The following is a 20,086-nucleotide window of genomic DNA, read 5'->3' on the forward strand; positions in this document are numbered from 1 at the left end:
CCCGAAAAACGGGACAGCTACGCTTATGTCGAACTTCAAAACCATTGACCGCCTGTCTTAAATAATTAGTACTTAGTGCGAGTACCGATGGACAGACGTTATAAAATAAAGCATGTTTGTTCACCATAAAACTATTCATATTTCAAATTACGCTCTCTCCAAATAAAATGGAAGGTTGCATGTTTATAGAAATGCTAAAAATTATTTTCAATTTAACAAGCTACTAGAACAGTACATCCGGTCAAGGCCGAACATTAAATATTTTGCACCAATTCCCCTAATTCGCCCGTTTTGGAAATAATACATCAAAAAGTTACATCTTAGTTTCATGCAAAGGCATGCTTTTCATGAAAGCCTTCATATTGGAAAATGTGCAAAACATCATATGACGTGATCCCAATCCAGCAAATTTAATTTACATTCCAAAATTTCATTATTTTTTAGTTCCCTTTTATTAAAAAAGTATATAATTAGGCTTTCTCTCCATACAAGGGTTTTTTTTCCATTATACCACTTATATATGTTAGGGTCTTCAAAATAGACCTATGTAATCCCTACCGCTTATATTTTTGCTAAATTGCTACTATGCACCAATTTTCAAGGCTTACTATGCGTAAGCAACCTCACGAAATAGACCCATATTCAAATTTGGTCAACTTAATTTTTACGTTAAATCACTATCATGAAAAAATTGTAATCGTAAAACATTAACAATTAGGCATTTTGGCATATATGAGCATACACATCCCGAGATTTCTTACATGTGGTCGTATCCAAAAAATAGATTTACGTGGTTCACATTCGACAAGATTGATTTTTTTGTCAATTTGCTCTTATAAAACAATTTTCACAATAAAATATTGAAAATTAGACCTTTTTAACGTATAAAAATGCAGTTTTCGTTATATGGGGGAAAGTGGTCGGAAAAGTGGATCGATCCAAAACATTTTCAATAGTGCTCGTCCTTTCGTCAAAACAGTTCAATGTACCAAATTTCATTAAAATATCTCAAAAATTGCGACTTGTATATTAAGCATGAGAAATCTTTTCGGATTCTTCCCGAATTTTGAATTTAAATGTTCAAAAATGAAAAAATGTAAAGTAGTAAGCAATTCTCTTTCTTTATAATCCAGGTATTATAGCCATTTAATGTATCAAAATTTCAAAAACGTCATTGAGTAAAAACCAGAACGTAATTTATATTGTACCCTCCTCTTTTGGGTATATATTAGTCGATTTTGCACAAGTGCCTTTTTTTGCGTTAATTAAATGCTAGGCAAAATTTATGAGATTTTCTTATATACAAGCTTCCTATAATAACGTACAAAATTATCTTGTTTCCATAACTTAACGTAACATGATGTTCTAAAACGTATTTTCTCACAACTAACCGAACTAATTAAACTGATCAACTTCTCTCTTAATAATCAGCATTATGCACAATTTATCAGCATTATCGGCAACATTTGATTACAATCTTAAGATATGCATTTATCTTTTCTTCAATATTATATTAATAATCTTTTCTCCTTTTTCTTTGAAAATAAATAAATAAAACATACATGAAAATTTAAAAAAAAAAATGTGTTTCTAGCCTTTGAGTGCTTTAAATTTTGATGACGAATTAATTTATGCCGATTTAGAAAGTCAACATTACGGTCCGATCGATTACAAGGCCGCTTCGATATATGCTCAAATGAAGAAAAATAAACAAACGGGAGCCGTGCAAGAACTAAAGCAATAAATGCATACCCGGAAAAGCATACATACTCACAAAATGCATTTGCTTGTAAATTACAAAAAAAAAAAAAAAAAAAAACAAAAACAAAAGTGCAATTTCTTCTTACCTTATTTAATTAAATAAAAACAATTTTCTTTATTTGTTTATTTTTTACACGTGATAAAAATGCGTAGAATAATAAACGCGGAAGGAAGCAAAAAACAAAAAAAAAAAAAAAAACAAAAGGGAAAAGGGAAAAAAAGGAAGTTGTAATAATAATAACAAATAAAACATATGAGCTTGTTTGAGGGAAGAATTCTATAGAAAAACAAATTTTTAAAATTTATTTACATTTTTTATTAATCACTGAATAAAAACGAGTGTTGTTAAAAAATAAAATAAAAAAATATTAATTACTTAATTAAATTATTAATTAATTAAATTTAAGATATATGTACTAAATTAGTGAAAAGAAGACAAAAACTATTAGTATTTAAATGAGAAAACGATACTTTTGTAATATAAACTTCGTAAGATCCTAATAAATAAATAAAACTTAATAATAACTAATTCGAATTCTTTTTTCAAAGGTTTACAGATAACGGAAAAAATCCTTATTTTAAAAAAAGAAAGAAATTGTATTTGACATCGGCCACTTGTTTTGAGATCAAACGCTCACTCTTTTAAATAATTTCTCTTTCTATTTTATTCGTTGCTTCATATATAACATGCTACGAAAACGTAAGCAGCCAATCTCAGTCAAGTGTACACAAAGCGTGAAAGATCTAAAATACCCATAAAAATACGAATATACTATCATGAAAATATGGTAGTAAAGACTGTTGGCATAAAAAAGGTAAACAGCCAAAAAGTTATGAAGTGATTTAGGGATTCTCGCTATAATGAAAACAAAAAGACATGTGTTAAGTTCAATTTGCTGTCCTTAGACAATAATCGGGATTTCAATAGAGAGACACATTTGTATGAGTTATATGAGATATATGACACATACAGAATACCCATTTATACAAAATAATCGAAACGCTACTTATTTAAAAAGATTACGGTATTATCTGAAACATGTGAACTTATGGAGAGAAGAAAATTCAATATTTGTCCTTACAAACGGTTATATGAGATAGACATTGATGATTATATGGATCGACAGATAGACAAAGAGATCTATTGACATAATAAAACCAATTCGTTGTTTTAACAGTTTACATAATTTAATGTTTATCGAATGAAGACGAAATATAAAGAAGAGGAAGAAGAAGAGAGAAAGAAAATAAATATAGACACAATGTAAAAAATAAAATGTGACAATCCAGTTTCTTGACAATTTTCGTCTTAATCGACGACCAATTATATGACTGCTTAAACGCTCGGCAATTATTTGTGCTAACGCACGTTCCATTACGATTTCGAAACATTTGTTTCACTTTATGTGAAATTCCGGTAGGGATCAGAGTAACTTTTTTCATCCAATTGAATCAAGCGACATTCCTACCCGCAGAAATATGGCTTACCATCTAAACCTTATATTGGCTAATCGATTCGATAATTGACTATTCAGCGACCGCGTCTACGATCCTAGATTTCCCTTTAATGTAATTTGAAATGTATGTACAATTCTTTGTTAAGAATAATACGACCAAACTTTGTAGTAGGCGTAAAAAGGTGTAAGCAAATTTCAAAAACTTGTCTACGAATCTATAGTAAGTGAGTGAAAATTGGTATAAGAATACGATCAAATAAATTCATTCGCTTATGCCTTCCTTTTCTTTACAGTTCAGTCACAAATTTTAATCTCAGAAAACTAGACTAAAACAAGTAAACGATATGCGCCACCAAACATGTTCTAAATCAAATATAATTTCTTTTTTAGTGAAAAAGAAAAACAATTTAAATATATAATGAAAATTTCTGCCTTCAGTTGTAAAAAGAATTATAAACGTTGGCGTAACATTACATAATTGCTAAAGAATTCATTTATAAGCCCAACAAAATTAATTAAATGACAATTAAACGTTAAAAAAAAGAAATTGAAAAAATAAAAACCTTTTGGCGTCAAGCATTTCTTCACCATTTTTTTACCGTTTCATACATTTTCACGTTTACCCGGCCCCATCATTTACAACAATATACAACGCACATTAAAAATCCTTTAAAAAAAGAAATTTTAGTAAAATATGAAATTAAATCAAAACTCTCTGTAGCGTAAAAAATTTGATTAAACTACAAAAAACACTCACAACTAATGATAATAATAATAATAATAATAACGATAATAATAATATATATATACATATATATATATAATGATATATATATATATAAATATATATATATTATATATTATATATTTGTATACAAATCATATATATATGTATATATATATATATATATATATACAAATACAATTTCAATAAAGAATTTACATGGAAGTATTTTTTGATTAAATGAACATAAAATTGCAACCAATTAAAATATGCAAATAAATACCTAGTAGTGAAAATAAAACAAATAATGCCGTAAAAAAATTCTATATAGATATGCATACATATGTATTATATTTATATATATATATATATATATGTTTTATATTATATATAACATATATATATATAATATATATACATATATATACATATATAGAAATCATCACTTACAGTAATTAGAGAATTAAAACGACACATACCACTACATCTAAATTATAAAAAATTTTATGAAAATTGATTATGCAAACAAACCTTTTTTAGTGTTTTATTTAATAAAATGAATTATGTTATATAAACTTACCTAACTTTAAATAAATGTATATTGAGTAAACCTATTAAGGTATATATGAATTTTGTTTTTATGTTTTTATAATAAAAATAATAATAATAATGATAATTATAATTTTAATTGCAAGTAGAATTATAATAAAAATAAATTTTAAGAGGTTCTCTTACACTCGTCATTGAAAAGTTCCATTAAGTTTGTGCGAATAAATAATTGATAATGAAACGAGCAACGCTATCATGTAAAGCGTTTAATATTTAAGATCGAATATATGTATGTTATGTAATTGGACACACGCACCTATCTTTACACATCTATATATACACACACTTCACTATACATACTTTCACTGTTTTGTATTTATACCTAGAAAAATAAATCCGCTTCACTAAGCGGCAAAAAAACAAGATTTAAGTAAAATATAAATCTTTAGATACAAGTATTAAAAACAACAGCAAAATTTAAATAAAAATAATATAAAGATATAAACAAATTAAACGACTTTTCCTCGGAAATTTGATTAAAAGGTAATTGAAGAGCATACCATAGATATAAGATAATCATATATTAATTCTATCGTTCCTCTTGACAATCAACTCATCATAAAAATACACTAAAAGTACCCTCTACACATCATAATGAATGCATATTTGTTTGTCATACCCCTGGCAACGAATGAAATTATATATTAATTGGAAAGCCCGCGATACTTAATAGTTAAAGGAGAATGTGAATAAGAGCAAATACAAAAAGACACTTTTTATTAAGCTCAGAAACTGTCTCTTTTTTTCTGTTCTGAAATATAATCCGTTCTCTTTGTTTCATTTTTGAATATATTTTCTTAGAGCCTTCTAAGATTCTTCTTCGGTTGCGATAATTTTTCCAATTAGTGACAAAGTCGCTTACGTCGTAGAAGTCTACCAAGATTGATGAACCGATTTGCAGTTTGAATGCATTTCATTGCTGTGTGGCAGTGGATATCAAATATTTGTTGTAATGCGATATGAGGCTAAGAGCGATTCGAAAGTTGTCATTGCGTCTGCCCACGATGCGATATCCCTACTTTTTGAATATTTTTGGAAAACAATTTTCCTTCAAACCTCAAAGATGTGTTAAATGATATCCTCCAAGATTATTTCTCACTTACTTTTATTTCTACGCCAAAACAATTATCAAAAATACTCTTTTCGTTACGTTGTTCCGGTTATATTACCCGTTCAAAAATGGTGATTACATTTCCATCAACTAATCAGCAAAAGTGCCTGAGATATCATTCAAGTTTTTTCAAAGATTAAATGACGCTCTTTGTCGATTTGATCGTCTGATTCCCGGCGTTGCATACGTTTCAATAGAAATACAGATGAAAAGTACAATAACTGTTTTTCTTTCTCGTTCTTCAATGCAACTAACTCATCATTTTTTCTAGTGTATTAAACAGAGATATTAACTGGTGCCAAAAATTAGTTAATTATACTCTCAGCCAATAAAAAGAAATGCGCGATTATTTTACCAACTCCTTGCAATTCATAACCGGCCGGTTATTAAAAAACTTTTATTGAAATTATGAAATTGGGTCACTGGTCAATTAATAGCACTGGCTTGAATGTGGAATGATGCGAAAGCGGAAATAAATAAATTTTTCAAATGAAACCGGAAATAATTCCTTCACGAGCTCACACACATACTACAACAAGCACTGCACTGATATCTGCAACAGACACATGTTCGTTTTGTACACTGCATCTGCCTTTGGTCTACTGCCTATGGGGAGCATGTAAGCCGCTGCAATTGTGAACAGTTAATGAAAACAAACAAATAAGAGAAATGACTAATTGTGTTTTTGCCAATAATCAATTTGCCTGCTGAAGCACTGAAAATTCACAGCACAAATAATTGTTATTTGTGTTGGTTTTTAAGCGTTTATTCAAACAGCATATGTTATTGCCGTGTTATTCTTTTCTCTCTCCCCCTCTCTCTTTGTCAGCCAGTTTTTATCACTCTACCTCTCTTTGTTATTGCGATATACATTACATTGTTCATTTGTTTGATTATTTCACCAACAATGAAAACAAAATCACAATAAGAACAACAAAATCTGCTTTCTGCAAAGCACTTCATGCACATCAGGCAATGAAGAAAATGAGGAAAACGAGAAAGATTCTACCATTAATCATAAAAAAAAAAAAAAGATTAAGACTATAAGAGATGCAAAAATTTACGAGCGGATGGCACAGGAAACGGAATAGGACATAAAGATATCATTTAATAACATTTAATAATATTCGAAAATGCTTGACTAGCGAATTGTAGTACATTTTCATAAAATACGCATTACGAGCCTTTCTCACTATTAAAAGTCAGTTCTCCGATTTTCGTAACTTATGGCTTTCGTTGACTTTACTTGTAATTACTTGTAAGTTTGCGTATAAAATTGTCAATTCCGGTCGTTCGAAAATTATGTTAAAATTTAATGAGTTTACAAAGTGAGATAAAAGGTTTCCTTATTTTCTTTCCTTCTTTTGCATACAAAAAATACTTTCAATCTACATATATATATATATGTATATATACAGGAGTGCAACACTGAAAGTATTAACAAAAAATATGATTTTTAAGTTTGAAAATCAAATTCAAACCAATTTAAATTCAAATTGGCACAAACGATGAATATCAAAAGCTCGAAATCAAACATCTACACCATGCTTTCAATATCTGAACACCAGACAAGGCAATAATCTCTTTATCCATTTAATAATCTAACTTTAACTCAAGCTAATTGATTCCACTAGCTTTTAGATTTAATAGGAAATGGGCAATTTCCAACGGATATTAATCTTTTACTGCATGTTTCAAATTCATAGACACCTTTTTTTTATTTATAAAAATGTTAATTAAGATAAAACTTCATTTTGTATCCCACCTAAGTATAAGGTTGCGCTAAACTGACAATAAGATTATAACATGCATATATATGATCGGTCGATTTACTATCAGGTATATGCTGAACGTGAACATAAATGGGCGGAGAAAACACACTAAATTAAAAATTTTAAATATTTGTCAAAAGTTTCGAGATATGAAATCATCCAATGAAACCAATGTCAACATGATCCACGCGGTCTCTGCTCATTAAAGGCCCGTCCAAGTCGATTAAAACATTTTAACTGTCGTGAGTTCTGTTTGGTTGCACTCTCACTCTCTCTCTCTCTCTCTCTCTCTCAGCATAAGGGTTATAATAATCGCTTTGCGAAATACAAGTAAAATGTATACTTTTTCCTTCCGTCTTCAGATTGCTATTAAAATATATTAAAAAATTAAATATTTTCTCAACATGTGGACACAAGTCCCCTTACTCACTCAATATGCAACACTTCGTATGTTTGATGCATACATGTGTGAAATGAAAAACATCTGTTGAAATTTTGCAGCGAATTACAATTAAACAAAAATCCGACTCAGTTTTAAAAAGTTTATCATTATCAGTCACTTCCAGTTCAGATGTCTTGACAATTATTAAGTCGAGCTTGTTCCAACAGATTCAAATAATTATATAATAAGTTTAAATGGGCTTGAAATAAATAAAATAATTAATGCAGCTACAGCAAACCCACCTATAACTAAAACTGCGCAATTGTACTGCGATCCAGAAAACAAAACTTTGATACGCGTACGATCAGTACATGCTATTGGTAAATAAAGTAGATATAAAAAATACTAATACTCAAAGAAAACATCGAAAGATACATAACATAATTATGCAATTGCTATGTCAAGACGAAAAAGTAACATTATACCATCAACGATCTCGATATCCAGGCAATGTACGCTTGTGAATACGAAATGTACGTTGGGCCTTGCTCATGAAATTGGAATGGAAAATCAAAAAAAGAGGCTATTTCGTAAGTTGTTGAAGCATTATTTGCGACACCATTAAAAATGTAATTAATAAATTATTGAATGTGTTAATAAATTCTCTAAGCATTATTCTAACCCTAAGAAGGCTAAAAAGTGCTTACAGTTCGTTGCGAGCGTTTACATGCCTCTCTCATGTGCTTTGCGTCACAAGAATCCTAAAGCAATAAACAATTGAGTGATAAATTAGTTTGTAAATGGTTTTGACACTGCAATGTTTTCTAAGCAAAGTTAAGGAATAATAGAACAAAAAATTTCCCAAACACAACAATTAATCTCAAGGGAAAATGGATTTAAGGTTTTTGTTCATACTCTTCTTAACACCACCAGAGTTCGTTTTATTTATATTGAATTTGTTACTAAATTTGTAATATCAAAATATGCAGATCGAATTTCTCACAAATTACAAAATTAGAAACAACTCATTTTTTTCAAATTTACCAAAAAAAAAAAAAAAAATAAAGAAGAAATATTCACCAGACAAAATATAACAACTTATAAAAAGAGTGGATGATTGAAAAAAGCAAATACAATGTAAACATCATTGACGTCAATAAATGTAACAACAATAATAACAGCAGTATTATCTTCATCAGCAAGGATAACATAAACTACAGCAACTTTTACTTCAACATTGGCTTCAACACAAACAATACAAAAAAAGAAAGGACGAAACGGAACTACGATAGCAGTAGCGAAAACAACCGCAGTAGTTTATTATATAGTGTCATTATTTTATCCGCATGAGCAGTCGAGTAAGCAAGGATCGCGACTTACAACTCAATGGTCGCGCGTTCAAATCTCAAGTGCGGTAGAATTTCCAATAAAGGTAAGCATATGATCTAAATTATGCAACAGCCTTAAAACCATACTTTACAATTTATACATATTGTTATGAAATTCGCTTTTTACAAGATACAGTCCGTATCACTAGATCGTAGATTTTTTGACCAAGTGAAATGCACTTCAAAGTTCTTTTATTTTACTACTTTGTCTTTCACAACAGTACGAATATTTATTTACAATTTATTTTGGCCGTACTCTCAATTTCTACGTTCTTGCCAGACTAACTCTACTTTTCACAAATATTCTACTTATATACAAATTTACAAGCATCTTACTATACGTAATTTTATGGGTTTTTCTAATCCCAGCCTGCTTTTCCTGTAATCGTTTTCATCGGCCTGCACCTGCATGACGAGCCTGCGAATATGCACTTAGCTTTTACCTGTTTGCTTTTCCGCTATTCATTTTCATCGGCCTGCAGCTTGATGAGGCGCCTGCGAATGCTCATTTGGTTTTTCTTTCTTTAGGAAATTTGTTATTACGAAAATTACTTAGTTGACATTAACTGGATTTGGGATTTTCGTAACAATATATACATATAAAGACACACAGGCAATAAACAAAAATATAACTACTAACATCATTACATCAACAATAACAACGAAAAGAGCAAAAAACATTATGAATATTCACGACGATGTCCTGCATGTCCCCAAGTTGCAATGTTAAAAGTACAGCTACGCGGCCCTTAACATAAGTATCATGCATCATCTATGAAAATTATTGTCACCTAAAGTGTGCAGGTTTTGGGAGCGGCAAAATCTATAATGCTAACGCTGATTGCTTCCAAAGCTTGCTTTTTAAGTTATTTGATGCTATTAAATAGGGGCTTGCGAAGTAAAAATAGGTGCAGCTATTTTATGGGAGAAAGCTGCGGCTCAAAAAGCCCAACTTAGGTGGTTTAGATGGCTAGAAGACATTGCTACCTTTTTGAAAAATAATAGGTATTCAAAATAAGGTTTCGACGTAACTGATCGACGTTCTGACTTTCACTCCACTTAAAATAACAACACATATTCTTCCTGCCTACAAAGAATTCAAAATCCAACTCAATTTTCCGAGAAAAAGAGGAAAGGAGTTAGTGTTATGGTGCATTATAACCGACAAAAAAGGCCAGATTGTATTTCATTTATTATTTTATGGCTACACTTAAAAGTATTTATCGAGAAAAACCGAGGAATAAAAGGCAGAGGCAATTTTACAGATAATGCTTGAAGATAAGTTCGCCAACATTTCTGTCCTACATAAGCAGAGTTTTCTCTTAAGTCATTTCTAAAACTAATCAAACCACCAAATCGATCAGTGTGACAAAAAGAACTATATCTACAAATTATTTAAAATACATAAATAAAAAAATGGAATCCAACAAATATAAATGTACTTTTTTCGGCGAGACAGCTGACAATTTACTGGACAATTTATGCTCGGAAGTTACAAGAGCCTGTCAGGTAGGTTTGCAGCAAACTGATTCCTTGAATGAAGGAAAAATTGGCGTCCGGCGAACAAAGTGCAATTTCTGTGATGTGATTGTGACTGAACACGAGTTGTTTCAGACGCTTTTATGTGAAGAGTTCGTAGAACGCTGTGAGGGAGCATTTAACGAAACCCAGCATGCTAGTTCCATTATGACCGATGATCCGTCTACAAGCAATGCTGCTAAGGCGTTTTTTGAACCCAGTAGCAAAGCGAAAGTTTCTGCCAGTGAAGTGTATTGCGACCCAGGTATTGCGCTTAAGTCTTTATGATGTAAACAAAATAGAAAATCCACTTAACGACCATTAAACACAAGGCGAAGGCAGCTGTGCTTTTAAAAGAAAATCTATTCATCACATCTACATCGACATCGGAAAATGTGATTCAATGCAAAATTATCCGCAACTTGAGGGACGACATATTAATCAGCAAATTTTTCGATGATATCCGTACATGTATACACGAGCAAACTCAAACCAAATTAGATGAATTCAGCTCTGTAAAGGTCAATTAGAGGCTTTTTGCAGATTACCTGAAAGGATTGGAAACAGAAATGGTAGCAACAGTGAAAGCGGAGTTCATTGCTGCAAGAGAAAGCAGTGAAGTCGACGATAAAATTGACAAGCTTCTTACCGAGCTTAAAAAAGCAGCTGAAGAATACAAGGCTACATGGAAAGTGGTCGTTACAGCAAGGGCGACAATGGAAACAAAAGGTTTGCGTACCAACTTGCTAACTAGATGTAACGAAAGGGCCAAGCAATGTCATTATTGTCTTGTTACCAACATGCACAGGTTGGTAAAAACACAATACACGCGAAGACATACCTCAGGACAGTTTTGCGATTTCCGTCAAACACTTTGCACCACGACTGGAACCCGTCATAAGCGGGAGCAGCAACCAAGTTTAAAAATATGAAGAAGAAGTTGTCGCCGCCAATAACCATATATGCTGGTATGGAGGCTGTCCTTAAGCCCATAGAAGTCCTTCACAGGAACGAGGGGACGAGGATAATTGAACAGCATGTAGCATGCGCAGTCTCGTATTATATTGATTGTATGTATAACGAAGAGTGCGTTGGCCAGTATACCTTTGCTGGTGAGTACATTACAAATATTTTTGTTTTTGTTTAAGCAACTGATTGAATTTGTTTATTTATTTCTTATTTTTACTAGGACTCCCCTGAGTGCATCTACAATTATATGTCCAATCGCGAATGTAGTGAGGCTGACTAAAATTTCGCGAAGAGGGTGTGGGACGCATTCGACCCTTAAAGATTATACGATTTCATACCTTTAAGCGACGTTTTCGAAAGTTTCAGGGTTTTATATTTAGAAATGTATAAACCAGATCCATGCAATTGTGTTGCAGCATCATCTCTCCTTTGGGATGCCATACTGAAATACACTAAGGTTGTATTGGAACTAATTGCCGATCTTGAAATTCATAAGTTTTCAAGAACTATTATTAGAGGCGGCATTACGCGGTGCATCCCAGAGATTGTCCAAGTCAAAGGTTATGATGAAAACACGTCCAAAATTCATTTTTCCTACATGGGTGCAAACAATTTGTATGGTTGGGCCACGTCCGAAAAATTTCTCTTCCTATTTTTAAATGAAATTGAAGTAAGATATTTCTACATTTTTCCCATTGATAGCGATGGAAGCATGAAGTTGACCTAGATTATCCATCTGCTATTCATAATAAAGACGTCTGCCTTCCTTTCTGAGGAGGTAATAAGATTCCTCACACTGAAAAGTATAAAAACCTCATAACAGTTTTAACCCTTAAAATGAATTATAAGATTCATTCAAAATATCTGCTCCTTTGCTTGCAACAAGGATTGCAGTTGAAACGTATTCATGGAATACTATAATTTAATCAAAAAGCTTGGTTAAAGCCCTTTATTAATTTAAACTCCAACATAAAAAAAGTTCCGAAAAATGAGATCGAGAAGAACTTCTATAAATTGATGAACAGCGCTGTTTATGGTAAAGTCTTGGAAAATGTTGGAAAGCGTCGAGATGTTGGAATGGAAATAGTGCATGATAAACCAATATATCTGAGGGTATTTGTGCTAGAACTACCTAAGTGGGTGATGTACGATTTTTATTGCAACTTGTTAGCTAATCAGGGCCAAAGAGATGATAGAATGTGATCATACATTTAGACACATTAAATTGCCTCCGCGGCAATATACACAATGTCATACCTAATAATAAAAATGCGGGAGAATCATGACAAGGTTTGCAGTTTTAAAAGCCAAAGCGCACGCATACATAGTCAATGACGGGAATAATAAATAAAAAGAAGTTAAAAAAGTTAAAGGGGTAAAAAAATGTGTAACCGACAAAGTAAAATACAGTAATTATAAACGCTGTATTTTAAACAGAAAATATTTTTATGATGAACAGAGAATAATAAGAAGCAGATCTCGCAGATTGTATACGGAGATCTGCAAAAAAATAGAGTTCCATTATTTAAATGATAAGCAATATGCTTCAGATGACAGAATGTCCGCACCAGCTTGGGAAAGGTATAAAATAATCAATCAATATATATATATATATATATATAACGATGTGTAAATACTATGTATATATGAATAAATATAAAATAATTATAAATTAAGTAACAGAATAAACGCAAAAAAGATTAATACGCAATGCAAATCTTTGGGTTTCCGTTTCATATAGATTTTAATAATAATAATAGTAACAGTTAATAATGATAATGATATATAGCAAACGCTTGCGTTTTGTCTGATACATATTTATCAAAGTAATTGATTTTTATTTACCCTTGAATCATGAGTTTCATCAAACCCTAGCCATTTCACAAAAAGTTGGTTTCCCCCCCTTCTCCAATATCTTTTTCACTAAATAGGCACTATTGGAACGAACTTTTTGCATTTCGTAGAATTTTATAGAATGAACCTTATAATCCTTTACAATTTGAGTAACAGGAATAGTAATTTTTACTTTACTGATCTGAAAAATTTCGGCGGTCCACTTCGGTTCACAGACTTTAAAAAATACCCCTTCAAATTTGCTAATTGTAACATAATCGCCAACTTTGAACTTTGGTTTTGGAAATGTTTTGGGAAAATTATATACGCTTTGTAATATCTGCTTCTTGTTATGTTTCTTGACCTACCTCATTTGGTATCATACGTACAATTGTATTTCACAAATCGTCACACACACGCACAAGAGATGCTTCATTGGATTCAAAACATATAGTTGCTTTTAAAAATCCTAGAGACATTCTACAGTTTCAACCTTAAGTGAGGCGATTTCATCCCGAAAACTCATCTGAACTTATGAGAATGTACAAAGATGTGACTAACAACCCTCACGATTATTCATTAATCAACCTTACACAAAGGGTAAATGATTTATTAAGATACAGACCGAACATATATAATTCGAATTTTTGGTGTCACAGAAGCGACACTGGAGAAAATGGTCTTACAAAAGAGTTTAAAGCGACTGAAGAACCGCAAACATATACTGTATGTCTTGAAAACCAATAATGTCAAATCATTAAAAGCTATACTCAACTGTGCTGATGATGAATAGCCTTGAAATTGCTACTATAAACGACATCTCTATACTCATAGTTAGTGCCGACGGTGCGAAATATAATTATCGTGATTCCATTATACCTACATACACTACTCTTCGTTTTAGGATAAAGAAGCACAATTAAAATAAATCCGATATGAATGAGAGCAAATTTAACATTTCATTCAGAAGTGTAACAGACGGACAAAGAGCAAGTGCATACTTCATGTTACGCACACATAGGATCATTATATGTGTCACCCTGAGTCATACAATATGGGCGCGGTATTGGTTCGTTTTTCGCATCTTTTTTTAGAAATTGAAAACCGTTGCTTCTAACAGGTTTGAGTGCGATTAAAAGTGAAGCTATGGACACAGGCAACTCTATTCTCAATTAGTTCGGTCGCAAACCACTTAGAACCATTTTGGGACAGGAAACCAAGAAATCTTTCAATAATTTAACAGAAACAGCAGCCCACAAGACATCGTCTAAATTTGAAAAACGCTCTGAAAAAAGTAGTGTAAGATACCGCATCAAAAAGAAAACACGTCATTCGCAAAAGAGATCTAAAGCGAAACGCACGAAAAAATGCATTCTACTTAAGAAATTAAGGATGTATTTGCTTAGAAACTATGAGCATTCATATAGAATGTATGAAAAGCGAACTAGATTTATTTGCACCCCCTCCTTTACAAAGTAGCGTTCTAAATACAGAAGAAATCTCATATATATAGAAATGCAATGTGTTGAAATAGTCTCACCACCCAGAGTGCGCTTTATTGTTTTCTTTGTGGAAATTTGTCTATGCATTTCTATGCACGATCCTGTTTTTTTTTTTTTTTTTACTTGCTATTAGCATCATAACTAATGTATATAACTAATGTATAAAATGAAGAAAATATGTATCGAAGGACATTTTTGTTCTGTAGGTATGGAGAATATGCTTTTGTTAACTGAAAGAGAGGGTAAAGAGGGAACGTTTTGCATGCGAGGGAAAGGTGGGCATGAGTTATTGATGTTCGTTGGAGGGAAGGTGTGAGTGTTTGGGTGTGAGGTAAAGTGTTTGGTGCGGGCAAGCGTATACCCGTCGTTGCCCCATATATATACCGCTATCTAAATGTTGTTTAAATAAAGTACTGAGTTCGTAAAGTTACAACAATTATCACTTCAGATCGTTCGTACACTCTACGTAAGCTCTCGTAAGCTTTACTTCATTATGGCACTGATGCTGGTCGAACTCATTTATCATGTTTTGGATGGTATCCAGATTACTAACAACACCGGTGAAGTCTTGGTAAAAAACAAGACTTACATAGTCTCTGACTTCCTACAGTTAAAAAACGTTGAAAAAAGTGTTTTGCTATCTTTTAAGGAGAAACTGCTATACAACAAGTAGCAATACCAAGGATAATTTTCAAGCATTTGCGGACATTATGCCTTACTTTATAGTTTATATGAAAGCCAATAAAAGAGTTCGAACAATTTAGTAAAACTGACTATAGCTTTAATGATAAGAAACTACTCAAATTATCTAAAAAGAATTTTTAATAAAATAAAATTACATTTTTAATTTAGATCCGCCTGAGTGGCCGAGTAGGCAAGAGTCTCGACTAGCAACTCAATGGTCGTGGATTCAAATCTCAAGTTCAGTAGAGTTTTTAATAAAGGCGAAAGCCTTAGATGCTAGTGTTTTAGGACTTTAGTCTTAGAATTTATTCTCGGGCTAAATTTATAAAAATAATAATAATAATTTAGACATCAAATCCTTTATTTTCATTTTAAATAAACTCAAAAATATATGCATTAGCTTTAGATTCATTTCCTCCTGGAAAGAAAATATGTTGGATATTATTTTCTTTCAACTCTTCATACGGATTTTGGCTTCGATAGGAACATCCACAGTAACTTCCCCTGGCGTGATTCCAAATAATTGTCTCCCAAAATAGTGTTGCTTTTGCTCTACGTCCAATTGTTTTATAGGCTGTGCCAATCGATAACTCATCAATGTTTGTATAGCATAGCCTGACGTTTTTCGTTAAGAGTCTGCAGAAAAGACTATTAAAGAAATTTAAAAAAATTTAAGATTTTGTAAAGCTGGGTTTGTGCTTTTTGCTCAGCTACACTTACAAAAAAAAGAAAAGAAAAGAATTGATAAATAACTAACGGCGTGTCCTTTATAAACAGTCTTATGGTCCGCTAGTAACGTTCTTTTGTCCATTAATCTGATCCTATGTGTCTGTTAGTCCGTCAGACCATCGTCCTTTTGTTACGTTCCTACGCATGCACACATTCACACTTGTACCTCATCTTCGCAAAACTTATTACATGCCTAGTTCATCATATTAGTTTTTTTTTTTTTTGTTGCTCTTCTTAAACTAATGTCGTACATTTCTTCGGCAAAATCTTCTAGGCTTCCATTTAATGATGTCCTCCATGAACGATAGCGATTACCCTACAGCCAATCATCCCTTTGGAGCTGTATTAAAACACTTGTTTGGTCCCTCTTTATTATTATTGTTGTTTTATTTTTTAAATCGCACTCCCATATATTTACATAGTGTCCTTACAAGGACATTTCATATTTTTCTTTAACATTTATAGTTCTTTTCTTTTTGGAAAGTTATTGAAAATATTAGCGATGGTCATTTCCATATTTTTATACTCGTACACAAAGAGGATTTCTTTAACTTTTGTCCAGCATTTTATTTCTATCGACTTGTATTTGATTTTATGCAAAATTCCGCATGTTCTTTAACTAACAATTTTATTCTCATACACAACTTACAGCGGTTATAATATGACAAGATTTTCAATTGACTGCAATATTTAGATTTCTCAACATTTATCGTAAACTGCCTTACATCATTTTTTTTTTTTACTTTCTGTTGCCTTTGACCATGACGCACATGTCTTGGCACGCGTTCTTCCGCCAAAATTTTTCTTTTCTGCCAACGTTCAATCTCTAACGATGTTCAACTTAGTCTCCTCGACACTAATTTTATCATAAAACAGGCTACCCTCACACCATACAGAGAAACCTTCGGATTTTGTTCTCTCTTCATAATTCTCTCTCCAAAAACTGCTGCTATGTGAATAGAGATCTTACTTAACGGAATTCCGTTAGTACGAATAACATTACTCTATATATGGAGAGCAGGGACAAAGCCGGCTGACAGGAACCCTCCTACATGCATATAAGCGAACGTTACAATATTTAGAATAATTATGTGAAAAATATTTTCTGTTTCTTATTTCTTATCATGTCTTTTTTTTTGCTTATATTGAGCATGTACTTCTTTTTCTAATCAAGAGACTAAAATTCAGTTTACAATCTCATTTTATAGATTAAACGCAACTCACGCAAATTCACACCATTATCGCCCTGACTACCATAAGAATAACATAAAACATATTTGTAATTGTTATTTATTTAATTCTTTATGTTATTAAATGCTCCTAATTACTTTCAAGAATTTCACCGTTGGAACTGTCTTTTAAAAAAGATTGGTAATCCATTGTAGCTGGGGGTATATTAATATTTAGCAGTTCGTTGTCGAAATCATCATTGAATGGTCTTAGTTTCCGTCTTCATTGGGATCTGCATGAGACCAATAGTGAGAGTCGTAGTCCGGAGTCCCACTTTGAAGGAACTGCCACATTTCGTTATTCTCTATGAAAACTGATTGAGAAACCCTTGCCAAATTTAACTTCGAACTTTGAAAAATTTTAGCAATTTTTTCCACGACACTGGACACTGGAGAATATCTACTAGGTTGCGTGGATAAAATATCTTCAAGATCATCTTCGTTGTTGTCGGCAATCGAAATAACTTCCGGAATTTGGGAAGATAAATAGATGACGAAGTCTACTGTCATCTGAGAACGGCAGTTATCTAATGTACTCATTCCTGGCCTATGTTGACCTTCGCCTTCTATTCATGATAATATTGGTGTTGATGTTATCAACATTTTGTTGTTGATTGCTTCAATTTTCTTAAATATATAACATTTTTTAAATTGAACGGAGGTAATTTTCTCGCTTTGATGGTTTGACTATTTTTAAGGTAAGTTAAGAGAAAACGCTGCTTAGATAAGATAGAAATGTTGGCGAACTTACCTTCAAGCGTTACTTGAAAAATTTTCTCTGCATTTTATTGCCCGGTTTTTCTCGATAAATACTTTTAAGTATGGCCATAAAGTAATAAACAAAATACAATTTTAGCCGCTTTGTCGTTTATAATGTACCATACACTGATTCTTTTTCCACCTTCAACGGGGTATTTATACGATAGTAAGAACACAAATAAGAAAGGATCATTAAACATTTGAGTGTTTTTAAAGACAATATGATGAAATAGTCGCACCACTCGGAATGTATTTCTTTTCTTTTTTCAGGAAATTTGTCTCTGAATTTCTATGCACGTTCATGTTTAGTTGTTATCAGCATCATAAATAGTGTATGTCCTTGAAGGGAAGTTTCTTTTCTTTGTTCATTAGGAAGTAGCAATGCAATATGGTGAAACAGTCGGACAAACTAAAGTGAAACTTCATAATTTTTCCTGCCTTTCCTGCCTTTCCTACCTTCAATTGTTATAAGCTTCATAAATAATTTATGTCCTTGAAAAAACCCTTTTTTTTATGTCCGTTAGGATGTATATAATAAAGAAAGGATTGATCGAAAGACATTTTATGTGAACATAAGATGAAGGTGTGCAATTGCTAAGATACGCATATCAAGTTTTTTTTTTTTTTTTGATCGTGCTTTGTTACGAATACTCTCTTTCTCTCGGAAAATTGGATTGAATTTTGAATTCTTTGCAGGCAGAAAGAATATATGTTGTTATTTTAAATGGAGTGGAAAAGGCGACCGTTACGCATGGGGGAGAACTGTGTGCATGTGTTAGTGTTGTGAGTGGGTGGGAAAGTTGTGTGTGTGCGAGCGTGCGCGCACACAGGACGGAGTTTTAAGGACGGAAAAAGAAAGGGTCCTTTTTCCCGCGAGCTGAAATTCGCGTCATTCGCGACGACCTTTGTAAATGCATTATCGAAAGACTGGAATTAGAATTAGCAGGGTCGTCAACTCTGTCTCCATCAAGAAACTAATTGCTCCTACGAAAACTTTATCCCGCTGTAACAAAACGTCAGCGGTTTCAATATGAACCTAGAAAAACTGCATACTGGTTCGGCTAGGGGTGATACTCTCAGGCAAACAACACAAAACTTTTTTGTAATGAATACTAAGTTTTTCGGAGTAACCGTCCATCCAGAGTAGGCGGGAGAGTTCTCATCGCTGCTACCCTACCAACGTGTGCCTCTCATACCTGTGAATGTTGAATTTAGTTTCAATTTAAAAACATTTTCTTCTTCGTATACTCTTCAACTATCATATATATTGCGTTTCAGTTCTTCAGGAAATATTTAGTAGATTGAGATCCAATCATACTCTTACAGTAATGGGTGAATTTAATCTGCTACACCGAATAATTTTGCTCTAACAGCCAGCTAGACATATTCTTTGATGGTGTCTTTGATCTTTTTCTAATTCAATGAAATAACGTTATGAACCGTAGAAACAGAATTCTATATCTAATATTTCCTAATGAGGCGCCTATACTGCGTTCACGCCTTCTCGAAAATCCTATCCTAATAAATATCGTACAACCCTATAAGTCTGCCTTCATCTAGCACGTAATACACATTGATAATAATAAAGTTAACTTTTCAAAAAATTAATATTTCTTTCCTGAACACACTCTTAATCAATCCGGTAATAATTGAACACAA

The 20,086-nt window shown here is 32.2% G+C and overlaps 1 protein-coding gene across 2 annotated transcripts in view; it reads left to right on the forward strand.

Annotated features, from left to right (window-relative positions):
• Positions 1-1,996, forward strand: part of LOC119637932 (hemicentin-1) — a 131,673-nt gene extending 129,677 nt beyond the window's left edge. For both annotated transcript variants that reach the window (XM_038034398.1, XM_038034399.1), the window contains one exon: positions 1,595-1,996. In XM_038034398.1, coding sequence (XP_037890326.1) covers positions 1,595-1,744 — 150 coding nt within the window. In that variant the 3' untranslated portion in view covers positions 1,745-1,996. The remainder of the gene's footprint in view (positions 1-1,594) is intronic.
• Positions 1,997-20,086: the final 18,090 nt, after the last annotated feature.

This window comes from Glossina fuscipes, unplaced genomic scaffold (assembly GCF_014805625.2).
Source record: "Glossina fuscipes isolate IAEA_lab_2018 unplaced genomic scaffold, Yale_Gfus_2 61, whole genome shotgun sequence".
Taxonomy (NCBI): Eukaryota; Metazoa; Arthropoda; class Insecta; order Diptera; family Glossinidae; genus Glossina; species Glossina fuscipes.